This window comes from Convolutriloba macropyga, chromosome 5 (assembly GCF_964194025.1).
Source record: "Convolutriloba macropyga chromosome 5, txConMacr16.3, whole genome shotgun sequence".
Taxonomy (NCBI): Eukaryota; Metazoa; Xenacoelomorpha; order Acoela; family Convolutidae; genus Convolutriloba; species Convolutriloba macropyga.
The window spans coordinates 55,468,930-55,490,445 of NC_134472.1; the positions used below are offsets into that span (position 1 = coordinate 55,468,930).

Genomic DNA, 21,516 nt, shown 5'->3' on the forward strand with positions numbered 1-21,516 from the left:
AAATCTTCAAAACCTTTTCATTGCCTCAAGAGACCATCCAGTATCCCTATTTCCAGCTTTAAATAGTTTCACTGGCTCATAAGGATCCATAAACTTGAAACATGGTAATAATTTTCCGAAAATTAACAAAAATTATCAAAAAACTGCTAAAGCCGGAGTCATTAAGTATTGATAACCATTCCATTAACTCTGAAAACTGATATATAAAAGTTGCAGATATTAAAATCTTGAAAAACATTCCATGACATCTAAAAGCTATGCAGTAACCAGTAAACAAACCCTAGAGGAGGTTATGTGGCTCTTTAGGCTGGAGAAACCAGCCAAAAATTAAAAATTGCATAAAAAACTGCAAAAATTTGTGATAATAAAAAATGAAAACTAATCCATGGCCAAAAAACTTTTTTCTGAGAACTGCCCTTCACACCATAAGTATAAGTCTCCAAAACAGTTTGAGCGGCAACCGAGCTGAAAAGCTCTAAGCGCACTTGGTGCCCGCTGGGCGCTACCTGTTAATCCCGTTTTTGAGGACGAAAAGTCAAAAGCGTCAGACGAAAAATCGGTCAAGCGAAAAATCGCACAAAAAAGACCGAAAGGACTAATATAATTGCTGCAAACTTCGTTTGAGAGCAATCAAACAGCGAATAGTCTCAAATATGAGCTATCTTACTTGGAAGACATCTTCACAAAGGGAGACTAGGAGCACTGGTTCGACCATGTTTCCGTCTGCGCCAGGGCCCGTACCAGTGGGTGAGTTGTAATCACCGGATGCTGCTGCTGCTGTTAGACAGTCGGCTGCGTCTGACTTGACTGAGGACAGAATTGGCTTCTTATTGCACACCGAGTCGTATAACTGTCAACCAAAAGCAATTATACATATGTTTATACTTACGTTGATATATAGAGAGCAAATAAACACAGACAATTGCGATGATGGTTAGGAAAAAATCAGTATTTTTCCTCAACCCAATCAATCAATCAACTTCAATGTCACTGATTCAATTTCAACAAGGGGGAGGGTGTGCATTGACATTTGTTCATCGGCAGTTAGGTGGTTCACTTGTATCACTTGACCAGTTAAGATATTCCGTACACTGGATTTAAAAAGGCTCCAATGCTAAACGCCTCAAATCCTCGAACTCGAACTTCAACTTTAATATTTTGCAATCAAACTGATACACGTTGTACTTCTTGTGCCCTCGATGAATGAATACAGAGTGACGATGAAATCATTTACCAAGGCCATTGTTTTATCTAATTCGTCAGTTAAAAAGCTTAATAATATGCCTCATGTGATGTTTCCAAAAAAAGGTAAGACCTATTGAATTGGAGTATATGAGTGTGACTTACATCTAGTAGTGAGTGTAGGGAGAAGTCAGTGCATATGTCGGAGAGGAGCTTCGTCTTCTTCTCACTCCCCAACACTTCATAATAGCCAGGAGTGTCCAGTGCGTCCACTATGCAGCTCAGGGCACCTACACATATATCACATACAGCTACAATAACATTAAAACAACAACAACAACACCAACACATCTCCAAAAAATTGCCCTCAACTTCGTGAACCAATGTCTCCCGAACCGTTTCGGTGAGTGAATCACATACTTAGTGACGAGTAAGGCTTTTACAGACCTGCTAAGTGACTTGTCGGTCAAACATAAAACATCAACCAGACTTAAATGGTTGCTACAACCTCCGATTCAGGGCAATGTAAAATATTGAACTCAAGTACAGTTACTCTAAAACTATTCACATTACATACAATCTTTCAAGCAACAAAAATTTCGTTCAACAACTTGGATCAACAATTGACAACAAAACACAAATTTCCACTGACCCGAGGTAGAAAAGTTGAGGGTAGAGATGCCGAGGGGCTCTGTGTCATTGTGGGGGTATCCGTCCAGATGGGGTGCCCCGTTGGGAATGAGGGTACCTGCCCCTCCTGTGGCTGACATTGCACTATTCGGGTGTGGCCCGTTTGGTACTGCGATGCTTCCTCCGTTGGGCACATGCATTGGCTGGCCCTCCGGGGTTACTATGTGCATCTCGGCTAGTATTGCACCCTTCAAATAAAAAACAGTATTCTATTTTTTCACGACTTGACGGCGTAAGGTGAACTTAACGTAACTATAAAATTCATTATTAAAACATGAACCGGCAATGATTGACATTTTTTGGAAAGAAGCTGTCGGGTTGTTTTGTCGATTGCACATCACCAGAGATGAATAACGAACGAAAGCAGTTTGCACACATCGGGATAATTTAAAGTTAAAGTAAGGAGTCCAAAACAAAGTTTTAGAAGGTTCGAGAAATCTCAGCAATTTGCTTGAGAAAGGGCGAGCACAGGTTGTCTTGTGTATCACAGGACAACCCTTTCCTTCGCTTCGCGATAAGTTAGTCAACAGGGTTTTTCTCAAGCAAATTATTGTCTTTTGAATCAGTCGAAACTGAATAGTCGTATACGACTCTTAATTAAAATAATTACTGAAACGCAAAATGAATCCCATTACGACGCAGAGGTATACCCCAAAATTTCCGCCTTAGTAAAATTGGCTCGAAAATTAGTTACATACAATGAACGAAATTAGGTGACATCCTTTGTATCTTACTTTTCGCAAAGCGGTTCCGCCAATTTTGCGAAACAAAAGAACATTCGGTGCGAAAATTAGGTAACAAATCTTGTAGCACGTTTCCGCTCATGTTAGGTATCTATTATTCGCGCGCATTTTGAGCATGCAATAAGCACTTTAATAAAGATTTAATTGAAGCCTTCAAAGCTTTAAAGTGCTTTAAATACATGCAACCACAAAAACTGATTTTCTTCCAAAAAATCCCTCGCACATCAAAGACTTTGTATATCAATGTGGGATTGGCCAATTTTAATAAGTAGTAATAAATAGTACTAATAAGTAGAAATAAGTAGTAATAAAGTACTATAAGTAGTAATAAATAGTACTAATAAGTAGAAATAAGTAGTAATAAAGTACTATAAGTAGTAATAAAGTACTACTAGTGGTAATAAGTTAGGCTTAATCAAATAGGTAGTAATTAAGTTAGGCTTAATTGCGGATTATATGCGAAATCGAGCTACATTGCGTGCGAAAAATCGATACATAAATGGAACGGATGCGTGATACAACTCGCGCGAAAAATAGGTTATTAAGTTTGTACTTGTATTTCGCGGCTAAAATTAGGACACTTTTGCGAACACGGGATACGATATTCTCTTCTATTTTGCCGGTTTCTGCTAAAGTAGCTATTTTCCGCAATATTGTTCCACTTTCAATGTATTAACATAGTAAAAACGAACACGAGATACACGCATCGGGCATAGCTGCCCGTGACGATTTGGGTATACCTCTGCATCGTAACGCCGCTGGCAAGAAACATCCTCGTTGAAAACTTCAGTTTCCCACATTTCATTAGCTTCGGAAGTGAACAAACAACGAGAAAACGAAAGAAGCTGATGAATAGTTACTTATAGAGTCTCGTCAGAAACATTTATCAAGCCCTACGGAATAATAGATCTTAGGTTTTCTGTTTTCCGCTTCTTGTGATTTGGCGAGAATGGATTGTCGTCACATTTTCTCTGTGATGCTGAGAATCAGGTAATGCATAGTATGTGAGAAATAGCAAAAAAACGTAATCTTTGTGCTCGCTCTCTGATAAAATTATGAGGTTCTCCCAGAGCTGGGTTTAAAATTGTCAACTCTACTCGGGGTAATTAAGAAGTTAAAAGTAAAGCACCAGCTGCTTCAACTAAAACTACGAAGAGATGATTAGAAATTTAGCAAACTAAGGTATTTTAGCTTTTAGGGAGAAAAAATCAAATATGAAAAATTAGTTAAAAAATAGTTCAAAGATTAATAAAATTGTTACAAGATATATCGAAGGACAGAAATCTATGCAACATAGGCAAAAATTGGGCAAATAATAACTTAATTGTTAAACTGCGAAAATCAGACTTAATATGACCAATCTTCAAAAAATTACCTTCCTCAGATACCGTCCGAATGAGGCACTAGAGGGAACATTATGCCACAAAACACACAGCCAATATCACGGCCCATATTTTCATAACAATAACATAACCAACTAAAGTCGGGTGGAATGCTCTCAAACGACCAGTGAGTGGTTGGCTTTGGTAGTAGCCAGCTGTGGAGAAAAAATGGTAGAATTAGAGAGGTGCTGAGCGGGAGGTGGGGTAACGCGTAGGAGTGAGGGGGTCCAGCCATTGGGGTGGAGTCAGACCTGAGAGGAGGTCTAAATTGCCGGTTGGAGAAGTGGAAGGGTGTGTGTGTGGGGGGGGGGGGGTAGAGGGGGCTCAGGGTGGTCATATTCTTACGACAAAGAACCGGAGAAGTATGAAGAACTCTAAGAGAGCTGCTCTCATCCTCTAAACGCCCTCCGGGCTTCACCTTTTTATCTCGTTTTGAGGCTGAAGTCAAAAGGGTCAAAGAAGAAATCAGCCAGGCGAAAAATCGCATTAAAAAAACCAAGACTAATATAATTTCGACGAATTCCGTTTGAGAGCAACCAGTAAGGGTTGTAAGTGTGTTAGAAATTCAGTGACAATAAGGAAAACTATCATGATTTTCTTAAAAATTGGAAATAGCCGTCCCCATTGTCCACAATGTCTATCTTGAGCAGTCGTGAAAACAAATGTCAAAGATTTCGTCACTGTTGTCTAGGTTTAACTCATGTGCCCATTAGACGGAAATTGAAGAAAGCCTATCTGACGAGTAATTGCAAAAACGTCCCCGGTAATACTAACTGCAGATTAAGAAGACAACCGGCATCACGGCTGTTAAGGTCATAGTTAAACGTTAAAAAATTAGGTCTTGAGAAATCACAAGAAATTTGAGTAAAATAGTTTTTGACCAATCGAAGAATTTTGTAGCAATTTTATTGAAGAAATTGGACACACTATCCGTAAAAATGAGTGATAAATTCTTTTTACACTCGATTTTTCAAGGTGATAACTAGTACCGCAAAGTTAGAAAACATGAAAATTGAAACCATTTCACTTATATTTTAACGCAGCAATTAGTTTTGCAACAGATTTAGATGACGATTAATAATTCACGAAAAAGAGACGCATTGCTTACTTTCCCCCAGATACGCTCCAAGGTAAGGGGTACGAGAAACTGCTCAAACAAATTTGAGAATGATGCACGTAAAGAATGTAATTACAGAGAAGAAAACTACAATTTCAGAATCCAAAGAGAAGTCGCGCAGCTAAGGCATCTCTTTTAAGCTGAGAAATAACAAACAATACAATGCAGGGGCTCTTTTCAAAATGCAGCTCAATTAGAGTAATTGGTACGAACAATTACCCGCTATTCAAAAACAGAAAACTAATATTAAATTCATTAATCATCTAGAAAGCACTTCCAGAAGGTCTCATTATATCACCTCACTTCAAATAATCTCTTACCAAAACATTCTTCAGAACTTCCTTTAACTGTGATCATGCAACAAAAATAAGTACACATTTCAAGTGAATTTCATCCCCGCCTGTTATTTAATGCTGTCCAACAAAACAACACCGTGTAAAATAAATCTAGCAGTCCATAATTAGCGAAAAAAAATTACATAACAAAATGGAATATAGCTGAATTATTGACGCAGTAGAACAGTTTGCAATAACACTTTCTTCATTTTCTATTTTTTAAAAAATACTTGATTTTTTTGTAAAAACTAAATGGACTTTATTTTGAGATGAAAACGCTTACAGGTTTTTTAAGCTTCATGTTTACAATCATTGCCAACATATTTTGCATGAAACATTGCTTTAAATATTACCTAACTGTGAACAGAAAAAATAACTGGTGTCTGGCTGCATGTCACTCAGAGGAGACTACCATTTGTCACACATTCGATATGTTTAATCAGATCTCCTTACTCTTTGCACATCATAGACAGCAGTCGCCACATTACACAATAACAACATCATAACAGCCACAACAAAGACGTGCCAAGGGATTTGAGGGGAAGAACGGAGGAGAGTTCAAAAGACTTTAATAACTAGCTTCTACTATTTCAGCGCATCCTAACTCACTTTGCATAGAATGAAACCCCATGAGACCTGTGTTGCATCGCAAAAGGTGACCAGAGATGAATTTTTGCAATATGAACCTTGAGAGTATGGGGTGACTTGCTTATGCTCATTGGGACGGACCACCCAAAGAAAGCTTTGGAGGGTTTTTATGTACTAAATTGTTCAGCAACAAACAGTTCATGGCTTCGTAATGATCAATTTTCTTCTGCGACATGGTTAAATTTTAGCACTGTTTAGCTTATGAAGTGCGAAGACTCCCCAGCATTTTCTGACGGCAAAACATAAGGGTGAATTTTTCAATCATGCGTGAACAAATGAGATTTCATTTATAGGTATACGGTGTAAAGCGCGCAGAGAGATTGAGAGGAGATTGTAAAGGCTGTTGTAATGATGAGACATTGATTGACGGATATTGGACTAGACTCGCTGCACATTAGGAGTCACTACTTTCGATTCCCCTTCTCTCATCTCTCCTCTCCTCTCCTTATTTACAATCCACTTTGTGCTAGTGGTTAAACTACTATCAATTGTGACACACGCATACCTCACATTCTCACCTAAGTGAATTTGACTTAAATGTAAATTTCATTAAATAATCAAAGACGCATTTAACGGAAAATTCAATACAGACAATTCATGCCTTTATTCTGATGAATCAGATGATGGCAGGAAAAGAACATAAGTTCATCAATGCAAAAAGCAGATTTGATAAGAAAGAGTCACTTTACTAAATTTAAAACAGCTATTGATCAATAGTGCGTCAAATCTACGAAACCGGGAAAAAAGTTTGGGCAGCTTTAGGAACTTTTCTATGCCTTTCCATGCAACAACCACAAATTTCCTAATAAAACTACAGCAAATTTTAGCAAGCCTGAAATTAATCAAACGAACTATCTTAAACGATGGGGATATGGGACAGGAAGGTTGACGAGAGGGGTCCAATTGCTAGGTGGAGGAGGGTGAACGCCGGTGAGATTGGGAGGGGGTGTGACTGAGGGTTAGCGGTGACTGAGGGTAGGCGGTCAATGAGCGGTTAAACTTATAAGATCACTTTCCGCCCTTCACACCATGAAATTGTCTCCTCAAAACAGTGGTGGTGAATAGCTCACATATGAGACTAGAAGGCGTTAAGGCTCTAACAGAGCTGCTCAGACACTTAATGGCCTCCGGGATTTACCAGTTTATACCTTTTTGGAGGACCGAAAGTTAGAAGGGTCAGACGAAAAATTGCATAAAAAGTCCACAGGACTAATATAATTGCTACAAACTTTGTTTGAGGGCAATTAAACACATTTGCAAGCTCAGAACAAAACCCCGACTACCAAAGAAAGAATTAATCTCGAATGACTGTCGAGGGATTTGCTTTGGGTGTAATTAGGAGGGTAATATATCAGTGGGGCGAGGATACCACTATTGGGGGGAATGCGAGGGGGCCACCAAATCTCCCGAATTGCCCGCCACGGCATGATTTTCTGCCTCGGTGAGTGCTCCTCTCTCAAGGAACCAAAAAATCATGGAGTGACAGCAAATTTGGGATGTTTGGAGACGAACTTAGATCTTAGTAATGTTCAGAGAGCGCTTCTCCTAGACATAATTCCTTCGCGCTTTAGAAGTTTATCCCTAATCGTTTGATGAAAAATCACCAACCTGAGAAAACCTCCAGAAAAACAAACCCACTAACCTCTGACAAATAGCTCTCTCAAACCATTGGCGAGGCAAACAACGTATAAGAGGGCATAGGCTAGAGAAATTTTTTATGGTGCAAAAACTTGACAGGGGGGGGGGGGGGGGTTTCCAACCCGCGACCTCTCGGATCAGAGTCGGCGATGAGCGCCTGAAGCATATTTTTAATAGGAACTTTTTTAAAAAATATCTCAGTTGCATAATTGGTCAGCAGTTCACGTTTTCAAAAACTTCATTTTATTTTAACTCAATTCGACAAAGCAAGCATAAACCGACTGACGTCGGACAAATTCTTCTTGAACGACAGGTGGGGCAATTTAATTCAGGGGCTGTAGCTTAGATAAACTTTTCTTTGTGGGTGCAAAAACATCCTACCAGGGATTTTTTTGCTTCTGTTTAGGAAACAACCCCTAAACAGAAGCATTCACCACTTGGCTATCAAGCCCCTGTGATGTTTGACCAGTGGTGCAGGCATAAGAACTGCTGACACAACCTTCATTTACTAAGATATAGGCTAAATGTGCCTCCAGTTCTTGAAAAATTTCTTGAAACGACACTTTTGCGGTCTTTCGGTAAATTAAACCAATATTTATAAAAATGCAATTCATTTTTGATGTACTAAGATTTTGGTCCGCCAAAAAACCTATTAAGAAATATGTTCGAACAACCATTAATAAGAGGTACCATTACATTTCAATACAACCTGAAACAATATTGTGTTTTATGAGTAAATCTCATGGTTTTTATGGTTCCGACAATTTATTTTTGAAAAATTTTTAAACATAGACCGACTAATGTCGGAAGCATTGATCTTGAACAACAGGCTGGTGGAAAACATTTCATCCCACCAGGTTTCAGCCACTGACCTCAAGATCCATAATCAAATGCATTAACCACTCGGCTATCAGGCCCTAATTTTTGTTATGCTGCAACCAACTTTATATTTGTTATGCTGCAACAAGCTTTACTTCGGAGTGAGAGCAATAGTGATATCTCAAAAATGAAGAACCAAAGCATGAAAAAGTCACTTGAGAAGTCAAATAATGTTCTAGAAGAAAAACGCAAAACTGTCAAGCGCAATTATTGCATGAAAAAGACTAACACGTTTACAATAATTGCTTTGAACATCGTTCAAGATCAATTATTAAATTTTTGAGATTTGCAAGCAGTTGATATTCTCATTGCAGCCTTACGAGTGAGTAATTAATTATTGTCCAGGGAGCTATTGTAGAAATTATCTAATTCTTTCATTTGAGACAAGGCTTTTTTGTAATATAACTCGATTAGTTTCCAGAATGCATCATATTTTTGATATGGACTTTTTGGTCAAATTAACCATTTCGGAAACATTTGGTCCATTTTTTGTTTTATTGGAGAAGCAGCAGGAGGAAGATCAATTTCGGTCTAGTTGTGGAATTTGGTAGTTCAAAAATTGATCGGATTTAAGTGGCGCGCTGTATATGTTTCTTTGAAATACTGCCATTTTTTGTTTTTTAATGTTAGTTACAGACCAGAATGATTTCAAATAAAACCTCAAATATCGAAAACCCGAAGTTAAAGGCAAAAGGGAGGGGAATGAACATACAAAATAATTTCATCGGAAAGCATATGGCTTTTAGGCTTCAGCACAGTTTGCAAAAAAATATTTGCCAAAATTTACGTTCTACCTTATTAAGTGTTAATATGTAGTCCTTTGACTTAGTCTCACTATAGACTTCTATAAATGCCATCTTAAGCATTAACAAACTTAACTGTTTAAAACTTTACAGTTGAAAACCTCGGGTTGTTATGTCTGACAGTTTTTGAAAATTGCCAAATTCAATATTATTTTTGCAATCATTAGGCGCAGTCTCATAAAAGAGAGATCTTCCTAATATTACTTTTCAAGTGAATTATAATGTAGTCTTCAGTGCTGTTTTATTATATCAATAATTGATTTTTGGAGCTGATATACGAGTTTTCATAAATTTTTCGACTCTTTCCAATTTTGTAGGTTCTCTTTTGCTGTCTTGTCGAATCATCATATTAATGGAACAATAATGAACATAGCTGGCAAATTGCCAGAAAATAGCCGCAATAGGTTCGTAGATATGCCGTCTCAAAAAAAAACAGTAAAAAAAAGGCTGATATGTTATATTTTGATTAAAAATTTGTATACGTTTTTGCTGCCTCTATTAGCTGCTCTCAAATAACCTTCATTTAGAGTGACACACACCCATTTGACCTTATCTCTTTGAATTGAAGTAAATAAAAGTCAATTTCAAAGTGAGGAAGTCATTTTTGAGAGTGAGGAAAGTCAAGTGTGACCAAAAAATTAATCACGCGAATGAACAAAAAAGTCGCTCCACTAAGAGCGAAAAATGACGTCACACACGCACTTCAGTTGAAATTGCATGAACGAATGAACAAAAAGCAGATTTGAAGTGCTTGTGACGTCATATGGTCGTAACAAAAATCGTGACGACGAAATAAAAAAAACCAAGAGAAGGCCAATAATAGCCCCAGCTATCGCTGTGCGGCTATTAACAAGAAACTTGTCACATTAATGGCGTTAAAATAAGGCGAAATTGAAAATATTCAATATTTTTAGTGAATATATTTTGATCTTACAGGCTTGAACACCGTTTCCTCGCAAAATTGAAATGACTTCTTGATTTTTGCCTCAATTTTTCCTTTTTGTAGTCTTATGACAATCTGGATAATAACAGGTCTCAATGGTTTTACATGAAGGTAAAAATCAAGCCATTGAACGATTTCAGGTGAGAGATGTTTGCTTTCATGACATTGAATTTTGTTTTGAAAAAGTGTAAATGTATTTTCTGACTTTGCCCTTTTTGTTTTCAGTCTACTTGTTAATAACTCTTAAAGACAGTTCCCATATCTTTTCTGGTAAAATGAAAGACATTTGATTTAGTTTAATTTAAATTCGATGCTAGTTTGACTTTTTCATAAAGTATTTTAAAAATGGATAGACATTGAGTTGTGCTTCTAGTAATGCTTGAGTAATGCTTGTTGTTTTCAATTGATTTTTTTGTTTGTCTTGTCTCTTACTCTCTTAATGACAGTTATCATCGGCTCTCTAATGAGTAATTGTCTATTTGTATATTGGTTAGAGCTTAAAGCGATCTTTTAAATGGGTAAACCAATTTTCGATCAATGTATTTTTGAAAGTTTTCTATCTCTCCCTGTTTTGGTCGGAACATTATGTGCAGACGCACGTTACCGAGCCTCCTTGTTGATTTTACTGTAATTTCCACAACACGTTTTGCCTAATGGCTAAAAAAATTGGTTTCGCCTCAGATCTCATTTCCCTTTAATTTTATGCTGCATCATCAGTTAAAAAGTACGCTGCACAAGTTAGCGGCTTTAACATCACTAAAATTGTCTCGTCATCCAATTGACTTCACCCAAGTGATTATCTACGCAATACACCACCACAAACTTGAACAAGAACAATGGACAAACAACAACAGGAACAGACTTGTTTAACTCAACAATCACTTTTAAACAATAAAAATGTTGAATTTCTTCAAACCATCAATAATTCAGTGGTTACTAAAATTCAATTCTTTTGGCGCTTTGCGGCTCGCATGCTATTGCTTGAGCGAAATTAAAAGCGCCTTCGGATAAAATGAGCAGGTTATGAGAATGAATATGAGGTTGTCAGGATACTGATATAAGGACACTACATTAGGGATCTCAGAAACAAAACTCCATTGCATTGTTGGTCGCAATAATTTTTAGTCTCATGAGGTTGGCATCTTCAACTATTCAATTTTCTTCGTTTTATCTGAAGGCCTCCTGCTAAGATAGTTGAATATACAATCTCTTTTGAAAACGATTTCAAAAATAAGAGAAAAAAAACAGGTCTGTACATCAAAAATGCCTCCAACAGATTTCATGAGGACCTAAAATAGTTGGAACGCAGTTTTCAAACTATCTCTGTATTTAGACAGTAAGAGTTGCGTTTTCAGGTATTTACTGAAACCATTAGTAATAGACATAGCGGAAAAATCCTAAACAAGATAAATCGAAAAAACAAAAGCAATGCGCTTTTGAAGCCATCTGTCATTTGCCAATTTGAAACATGTCTCATTCTGGATTTTCGTTTCAGCACGACTCAACATCAAATCTTAAAGTAATAGCATGGAAGAGTACTTCAAAGCCCTTTTACTTCCACAAGAGGAATTATAAATTTAAAAAGACATAGCTGCGGTTGAGGAGCAGTTACAAAAATAGAGGCATAATAACATTTAACATCTCCATTCAATCCGTCCATCATAAAATATTCAAACGCAACACCACTGTCACGCTCTGCTAAAATTTCCTGCCACTTGACAGTGACGAAGACTAAGCAGCAGAGAAAAGCAAGTACCTTTTCTTCCCTCTCTGCTTGAGCATGCAAAATACAATCAGTCAAGAAAAGAAATCAGCGTTGCACACGAGAGAGAGAGACATCGTCGCGGTAGTAGTTGTAGTCTTTCAAAAGCAGGCAAGTGAAATTTGGAGTAGGGGTAAAACTTAAATTTGTTGAGTGAAAAATTGAAAGGTGGTGGTAGTGGCGACGGTGGAATATAGAATGAGAAGGGGAGGTGTGGGATAGAATAGCAATTAATGCGTTGAATAGTTGGAGCGAGAGGAGGTGGTGGTGGTGGTAGACGTGTAGTTGTGATAGTAGGAGCACTAGCTAAGGTGGTATTGGTTGTGGTGGGTGGTTAGGGGAGAGGCAAGGCGCGTAATTGAATTGTGAAATTGTCTGGAAAGGACAGAAAGGGGAGGCGAAAGGTAGCTTTCAAATCAACTTTGATATACTCACTCACTACCAACACTACTATTTCTACCACTACAACCCCTACTAATACTACTACTACTACTACTACCACAAATACCAACAGCATACCATGGCACCCAAACAATATCACTTCACATGAGAATGAAATAGCTCTCAGCATCATCACAGCACACTCCACTCTCTTGCCCACACACAGTATTGCACCAACAGCAAACTTAATAAATAGCATCTTAGAAATAGAATAGGGAACCAAAGAGAACCATCTTTTATATTACAGCAAATATGTATCTATTATTGATTGATTCGAACACTTTGAACAGAATCAAAAATAGCCAAAATACCGTTTCTTGAAAAAAGCACACTGTAATATTTATATCGCGAGTCACCTCACTTGTTTAAGTAAAAACCTCACCCTTTAACAGAAAATGTTAAGCATGGCTATGTTTTTAACTAGGGCCCATGCCGTGATGTCTCTCTAGAGGAGTCATTGCAATTTAGCATATCCTCATATTGTATTGCAACTTTAACGTCTGAGTAACGAAAAACTCGGGAACAATGTTAGCCCCACTAAAATCCTAATAAAAGTTCACGGCAAAGCTTCAGGTCAAATCTGCAGTAGATAGGTTTTAACAGTATCTTGAATGTACTTCTTTTCAGACATAAGAACTATAGTGGGTGTCTTGCCCACAATTATTGTCGGATTAACTAATTAAATCATTGTATCGCTTTTTGTTGAAGATGCAAAAATGTCAAAGTCTTCTCTGCTAATTGGCTTCAATTATTTTAGAAACTCAAATGCATGACGAGCGAGTATTTGATGAGAACTATGAAGCATCTCCCTGGCCTGGTCGTTGGGGGCGTCAACATCAACAACTTGAGATACGTCGATGACCCGGTGTTAATAGCCACATGCACAGAAGACTTGCAAATCCTGGTGACACAACTCCACTATGTTAGCAAAAAGTTGGAATGGAAATGAACACAAAAAAACTGAAGTGATGCTCATCTCAAAAAAAAACGAGAGAGTGGGGGACGAAACCTTGAAAAGAATTGATTATTTCAAAAACCTAGGCTGCACGATTTCCTGGGATTGTAGACACGACAAGAAAGCAACCATCAGAAGCCCGCAAGCCAAGGCAGCATTCCAGCAGCTGAGAGGTATTCTGTGTAACGAAAAACTTTCTTTTCAATGTAGGTATCGTTTGCTGAAATGTTATGTGTACCCGATTTATACATACTGCTCTGAGATAATACAATATTTTGATTTTTCCTTCAAATTGGAATTTTTCCATTTCTATTGTTTTGGTTTTGAGTCAAGAGTAATCGGTTGTAAAATATCGTTTTTTTTTATTTTCAATTTATTGTGCGGGGATGTAATTGAGCAGCTGTTGTTTTGGTGGCACTATCCGCTAACAAAAGCGAAAGATTGTTACAAAAAACCCAAAATTTCAATTTTTTTGTAATTCTCAAAAATATTTTATCTATAACATCAAAACTGTAAAAAAAAAGCCTAAAAGAACTACCAGCATTTTCAATTCCCAATAGATTAAGATAAACAGAATAGGACAAAAATTGCTAAAACCAAAAAAATTTTAAAATATAAAAAAAATCTCTCAACAAATCGCATTGAAAGCTACGCAAAATTATTACTTAAGCCAATATATACCTTCAGAGCCAATACAAATCAGAAAATAACAGTTGAAACCAATAAAAGCATGTAAATGCAAAATGACTTTAAAAAATTCTAGCAACTTCTGGCTCTTCTTAAACTAGCGGCATGAACGAGAAACCACTATTTTTGCTCAGGTCTCCACAATTAATCTGAGTTAAAACAACGTTTTTCAAACCTTCTGGTTGCTACATCAATTTCATTCCAGAGAATTTATGTATAAACATTGCCGATCGACCACCTTCACGGAGGTAATGCAACAATAATAGGAAAGTTTACGTGATAAAGGCATCAGAGAACAAAAACTAGACACCCAGTCTATAGATTGCGGAATAGCTGCGAAAAACACTTCCGTGCCGTATAATACAGACGGAAACGGATAGAGATATAAGTTGCAAAAAGTATCGATTCCGTTCAAAAAAATAAAAAGTATTCAGCAATAAATTAATAGGGCTTGCTAATCTTGACTCCAAAAAGACGTCTCTTTAATATGACCCTTTATTACACACATCAGCTGTGTGAGCATACGTAAAACGAAAGTGCGTCAGGCGAACAAACAAAAAAGCCAGGAACTCAGCTTACAGCTTCTCAGCTATAATGTTTGATAAAATTCTTTCACAAGAAGCCACTCCGACACAACTATAAGCAAAATACCTTGTGAGACAGCTAGTTTTCACTCGATACGGAACCGTCGATTGACAGAAACGCCAACAAAAACATAACCGACTAACGTCGGACGAATTGCTCTCAAACGACCGGCGAGCGGCTGGCTTTGTCAGTAGCCAGCCGCGGTTTAGTGAGGCCAGCTTTATAGCTTAACTGAAGGGGCGTGAGGTGAGCGGAGTGGGAGGGGGGGGGGGGGGTTATGGGCAACAGTGTGCGGGGGGTGGGGGGGGGGGGAGACGGTGGTAGGGGAGTCTTTGGCTGCACGGCCCCTTACGGCCTCAATGATGTGCAGGGATGGGGATTGGTGGTGTGAAGTGAGGGGGCTGATGTGTGGGAGGGGGCTGTTGTGGGGGGATGGTCAACCTCTAGGAACCGCCTTTCACACCATAAGTACAAGCCTCCAAAATAGTTTCTGTGAATCACATACTTGGAGACTAGTGAGCTGGAAGGCGCTAAGAGAACTTAATGCCCACTATTTATCCTGTTTTTGAGGACGAAAAGTCAAATGGGTCAGACGAAAAGTCGGTCAAGCGAAAAATCGCATAAAAAGACCAACAGGACTAATAATTGCTGAAAAATTCGTTTGAGAGCAATTAAACAGAAATTCACTTGGAAGGTCATTGCAAAAGAAAGATAATGGAGGACGAAATTCTCTATAGAATGCTAGACAGCTACTTCCCAGCTATTATTTTGGACCAGAATTTTAATTACTTGATAAGTCATTCACTCGAAAACTATCCGAGATTTATTGAACAGCAATTTAAAATGCGAAAACATGCAAAAATTGTATCAATTATTTCGGTGAAAACTGCCCCTGTCTTGCCTCCAAATGTCGCATCGCTGAAGCAACACCTATAGACAAGCTAAAAATGGAAGAAAAAAAGTAGGTACTAGGCAAAAAAACTTGAAAAAAGGAAAATCAGTCAAAATTTGCATGAATTTATTCAAATTTCTTTAATTAAAACATCTGTAATTACATCGAACGAAATCATTTCAAACAACTGATTTAAACCATAAAACTCCCCAAATGCTATAACAAATTCCAAAACCAAAAAAAAATCATCAACAAGGCAAAATGGTAAACAGCCAAAAGTCTAATGAAAAAAATTCGATAAGCAAGACAACAACAGTTTACTAAAAACAAAAACCTAGTTTCATGCTACTGAGACGACAAAATTGCTCGCAAAATTTGGCCCGCCATAATAAGCTCACATACAACTTAAGGTTTGACAAAATTGAGAAAACGAAGAAATCAAAAATTATCAGAGCAAATTTCTCCTTTTCTGTGAAAGTTTTTGGGAAAATCTTGCCCGAAAAAAGCCTCAATGAAGTATAATTGAGACTTTTTTCCAATAAATGCAAAGAAAGGAAACTAGTGGCCAAAAATCGCTAAAGTAGCCTAAAAATTTGCAGAAAAGCTAAAGACCATTAAAATAGCGTTAAATTCCCATTAGTTACCAAAAACCTGGAAAAACTCAAAACAACCGAAATATTATTACTTTAGCCTAAAATAACCTTATAGTCAACACAAAGACTTTCAAACTAAAATATTAGCTTGAAAAAGCCGCGCGTAAGAGAAATAGATCGCACAGGAAAATTTTTTAACCTATCTTTCTCGCTGTTTCTAAAGACGGTTGAACAAAATAACTGCCTCCTCTCCCAACCTCCGCTCTTCGCTTTTGTTCTCCAAAACAACTTTTTCAAACTTCATTGACTCTCTGAACTTCCGGTTTTGCTCGCTCACTTATTAAAAAAAAAGAAACAGAAAACCATAACACCTCTTCCAGTGTTAACTATAGCGCCTCTTCGAGTCGTAAAAATAGACCCACATTAATAGCCAGCTGCTGAGAAGATGAGGGTGGCTATTAAACAAAACTCGCGTCTTTGAAAAGAAAACTTTTTGAGGCTAACGAAGACCATCAAAATTAAATTTTATAATAGTATAGGCTTTATCATTAATCGTTTACCTTTATTTTTTTAGCATACAAAATTTTAATAGCGAATTCATTTTTTGATAGTAAATCTGAACTCTGTTCAAATAAACAATGAGCGAGGATCTAGAAAGGCACAATTCCAAGAGATGTTAATCGGAAAACCGAAAATCCTCGGGCAAATTAGAAACGAGAATGCCCGAAAAGCAGAAGTTGAAGCAGAATTTGCCGGTAATCGCTATGAAGAAAACGCTCCGAACTAAATATTACTAAATGTATCAGAAATTAGTTGTTACAGAAACTTACGCCAAAGCAGAAGATGAAATGTCCTCACAACGGCATTCACTTTTTTGATACTTAGCTCCGATGGGCAATTTTGTCTCATTCATTGATGAGCATTAATTGCAGGGGCTCTAAAATCTCGAAATGAAGAGCAGTATTTACTCCACGTACCAGAGCAATTAAGTTTCACGCGGGCAAAAAAATTCCAAGCGGGAACTTTATTAGTACGTCAGTGCTCATTAAAATATGCATTTAATCTCTGCAACGCAACAAATTCGGGGGAACTCATTGTCATCAGGTCGCATCATCTTGAAAAAAAGACAACAGAATAACGTGCTGCAAGTTAATTTTTTTTGAATGATTACTGAAACTACTGTGGTTGGACTCGCTTTCGTTGTAGTCAATTCATGCTTGGAAGCTAGTCTTACTTTATATGTACAGAGTGTGGCTAGGTGTTGTGTGTACAAGGATACCAAAATTGACCTTTGCACCATGAAACTAAGCATCGGCGCAAACAGTTCGTGGCAAACGCTTTTGATCTCTCGTTTAACGCCATCTATATTCTTTCGGTTCATTGGTTTCTCGCATAAGACTTATATCTTATAAATCTTATTGAGAACTGTTTTTGAAAGCTAAACCTGCATATAAAGTTGATTAAAACAAACTATTTTGACCAAATCCAGTTGTCAGAACTAAACGTATCCAGACCATCAATTGTTGTTTAAAATATTCGCGGAAATAAATAAGCTAACTAATAAAGACCCATTTTCTCAAATACTACGTATAAAAAATTTCGTTCAAATGATTATGAGTCTCTTGTGGCATGCAATTTGTGTAAAAAGTCACAGTTGACGGCCAATCGCTGAACATAGCTTCAATGCCGACATCCTGGAAGAGGAAATCGAGAATTGTGAAAACATCGCCATCACGAGAAATGATACCGTGAACTGTCTCTCCTTTGGCTGGGTTCTGACCATTCACTGACTGGTAGTACATTCCTCCTCCGTTGTAAAGAGATCCCGATCTCTCCAATGTCCAGGTCTTTATTATCAACCCCGCATCTTTTACTCTTTGTGCCATGTCAGAAATGATCAACTGCGAACTGTTGTCCAAATCAATAAGTGTGTACATAGGCGGTGAAAACGTGGATACCCCTTTGCTTTTTATCTCTCCAAAGTCAGGCCAGAGAGCTGGATTTCTGAAATCCTTTTTATCGACCGGCTCCCAGAGATACAAAGCGTTCCTTCCAAAATCTTGAGCATTTTCCAACCAGTAGTAAATGACTTCAGGCAGCAACGATTGGGGATATACCATGTCAGCCGTAACTTCATTCATAACATACTCGTCAATTATTTTTTGAGCGAAGTCTTCAAGTGTGAAACCGTCGAAAGGCATTGGCACTAAAGGCTTCTTCAATTCGGGTATCATTTTTACTCCTAGTTGTTTCAACAAATGAATGGAATCCAAGTGACTCATAATTGTGCCATTAGATTCGAATAAATCCGTTCTCCAAGTAGGGACACCGCCCCATACGTACTGGGTTACATTCGTAGCTCCATCATTGACACCATCCATTTTGGCTCGAAGTGTTTTAAACTGTGCAAGTGTTATATCCGTAGTGCAGCACATTGCCGATGCCGACGTTAGACGATCGCCAGTAAATCCAAACGTAGCTGGAACAAAAGGTTGCGAACATAATGGCGCTAAATCTTCTCGTAGGAGTATGTCCGTTGTACTATGCAAGTCGCACTGCGAATGTCTGCACACCAGTTCCTTATCTTTAGTAAACGTGACGTCACATTCAATCACACCTGCTCCCAAATTGGCGGCACCTTCGTAACTTTGCTTAGAATGTTCTGGAAAGAAGAGACAGGATCCTCTATGTCCGATTGATTGATCGCTACGCTGATAGGTAGTTCGGGTTCGAGCGCATTCGGCTAAGGTATCCTTCAAAGGGCTAGGTTTCATATCATTAACTAGGTAGAAAGGCCTAGGGCCCAATTGCACATTTGCGGAGTAAACTATGTCCTCATTTATAGGACACTTGGGTTGAATTGGCAATACAGAACCAAAGAATAGAGAGAAAACAAACAGATTAGGAATAAAAGAAGACATATTTCTGAAACTAGACTAAAACCAACTTCTAATATTTGAAAAAGCTTTAGCTTATGTTGGCTGGTTTTAAATTGCTTATAGTAAGCACATGGCGTGCCGGTCGTTTAATTTATGAATGAATCAGAATTTGTTATTATTTACTTTGTAGTTTAGATAAGTGATCTGTTGACTTCAAACTTTCACCAATCAAATTTCTCTCAATCGTTCGATTCTCACACAAGAAGTAACGTTGAATTTAACCGACACGTGCTTAATAAAAACCAACCAAACGCGTTTTCAATCCCCAACTACCACTAAAATTTAAAGCAACTTTTCGGCTAATTGCAATGCAACATGATATCTCGTATCATATGAAAGTAAGCAGAGCGTGAGGCTATGTTGCTAGGCATATTTGTTATGCAAATTCTGCTTTTGTCATTCGACATCGTTCAAATATTGACCGGACGATGTAGGGCCACCTTGAGGTCAGAACAAATTTATAAATGCATGCGATTATCTTCGTTATTTTGATAACTCCCTTATAAAGTCAATATAAAGAAGAACTACTCCCTTTACAACCTTCACTGATCTTTAATAATAACTGCCCATAACTAATTTGTCAAATAATTCCGTCATTGGATTTCAAAGCCACACTGGTTGGAGTTAGCTGAGTTCAAACTAATGGATCTTAGGATATATCTATAAATAAACCCTCTCCCGGGTTATTTACAAACTGTCTAAACATAACCTTCATACCATAAATAGTGAAAAATGAAATGCCCAACTTGGCCATCACAGATGTCTCTTTCAATTTGATAGTTTTTTTTCAGAATTTTACATTTTTTTCGGTGATTTGCCATTTTACTGTGAAATAATATCACCTCTTTCTTATTCTTTTTTACTCTAGACTCGCAATGTGCAAAAGTCATTCTACAAATTAAACAAGGGGCTTGACAATATGAAAAGATTGCCCAAGTTTGGAAATCAAGTTCGTTGTTACGAAATAATTACCTGCATAACAACCAGAAACAATTTAAAAATACTCAGTAGTAAAACATAACCAGTCGACATTAAAGTGATGTTTTGTCATAATTAAGTGGATAAATTAATCCCACGTTCGGTTGTGATAGTTTCATATCAAGTCCCATGGGCCGCTGAGGCATGACCATGGCCCGCGAGGCATGGCCAAATGATTATATTGCTAACTTAATAATACTTATTTAATAGAAAGATTAAAATCGGGGTGAAATGATAGTGGGGTTAAAAGATGGAGGGGTTAAATGATACAGGGGTGAATAAATCGGGGTTAAATGATTGGGCGTTAAATGAATAAGGGTGAAAAAACGGGACACCATTTAAAACAATCAAATGATGTAAATTGAAAGTTTGCAGAAGTATGTATTAGTTTGGACTGACTAAAAATGTAACTTTACAGAGAATCGGCTCTTTAAAAACGCTGGGCCAAAGCTCTATAAAATTTCAAGCACAACCAGCATTTCGGCTGACTGTTAGCACTTATTTCAAAAATTTTTTGCAGGAAAATCTTCGTAAAAAGTTTTCAAAATGGTTTTCAAAAGTTTTCAAAAATCTGCGATTTCAACGTCGTAGATGGTGAAAACAGTTGACAATTAAACAGATTAATTTTAGATTAATGATTTTGGAAACAAATAGCGACAAACATTTAACAAAATTTAACTGCGTTGGTCAACCGTTGCACACTCTTCAACAGCGAATTCGCGAAGCTTCGCATTGGCGGTAACAAGCTTGGGTTGGAGCAACTTTTTAAAATCTTTGCTCACATCGTTGGTATCAATCCGTGATCCCAATTACTTTCACACTTAATTAATGCAAAGAACTGATTCACCAAATACTAGTAGAAAGACGACCCATAAACGGACTGGCCGTAAATTGCTAAAATGTAAAACGTACGTTGGGAAATACTTGCAGCAGTCATTTTCCGTCTATTCTTCAAGTTAAAAATTTCTGCATCCCTCTATTTAAAAAATGATCCAAAAAATCTATGGGGACAGAAGCTACAAAATATTCTCCTAGCTGAGTTGTAACCGATTTTTCGAGAAATTTAAAAAGCGGGAATTTGATGTCTGAGTGCTAGAATTTCGATTCTCATGTGACATGGCCGCAAAAATGGCCCTCCTAGATCTGAGGAGCCAATTTAGAAAAAACTTTGATGCCAAAAATGCCATGTTGGCACAAGTGAGGACTACGCTGCATTTCATTTAGCGCCTCATAAAAAAATTGACATAATACACCGGAAAAGATTATTTTTGCCAAGAGTTGAAGGGTTTGAACGCTTCTCATTTGGTCATTTCCGGCGTATAAA

General features: G+C 37.6%; 2 protein-coding genes across 2 annotated transcripts in view; both read right to left on the minus strand.

The window, feature by feature from the left end:
- LOC142339480 (peripheral plasma membrane protein CASK-like) overlaps positions 1 to 21,516 on the minus strand; it is a 107,274-nt gene that overhangs the window by 18,114 nt on the left and 67,644 nt on the right. The window contains exons 9-11 of the mRNA XM_075389524.1: positions 1,835 to 2,060; positions 1,348 to 1,472; positions 668 to 850 (exon numbers count right to left, since the gene is read on the minus strand). Coding sequence (XP_075245639.1) covers positions 668 to 850; positions 1,348 to 1,472; positions 1,835 to 2,060 — 534 coding nt within the window. The remainder of the gene's footprint in view (positions 1 to 667; positions 851 to 1,347; positions 1,473 to 1,834; positions 2,061 to 21,516) is intronic.
- On the minus strand, positions 17,736 to 19,968 carry LOC142339481 (uncharacterized). The gene has a single exon (XM_075389525.1). It carries the CDS (start codon positions 19,194 to 19,196, stop codon positions 17,859 to 17,861), a length of 1,338 nt encoding a protein of 445 aa, XP_075245640.1. The 5' UTR covers positions 19,197 to 19,968; the 3' UTR covers positions 17,736 to 17,858.

Excerpts from the sequence above, each read along its gene's own strand:
- LOC142339481 (XM_075389525.1), bottom strand. The coding sequence starts at position 19,196 with ATGTCTTCTTTTATTCCTAATCTGTTTGTTTTCTCTCTATTCTTTGGT.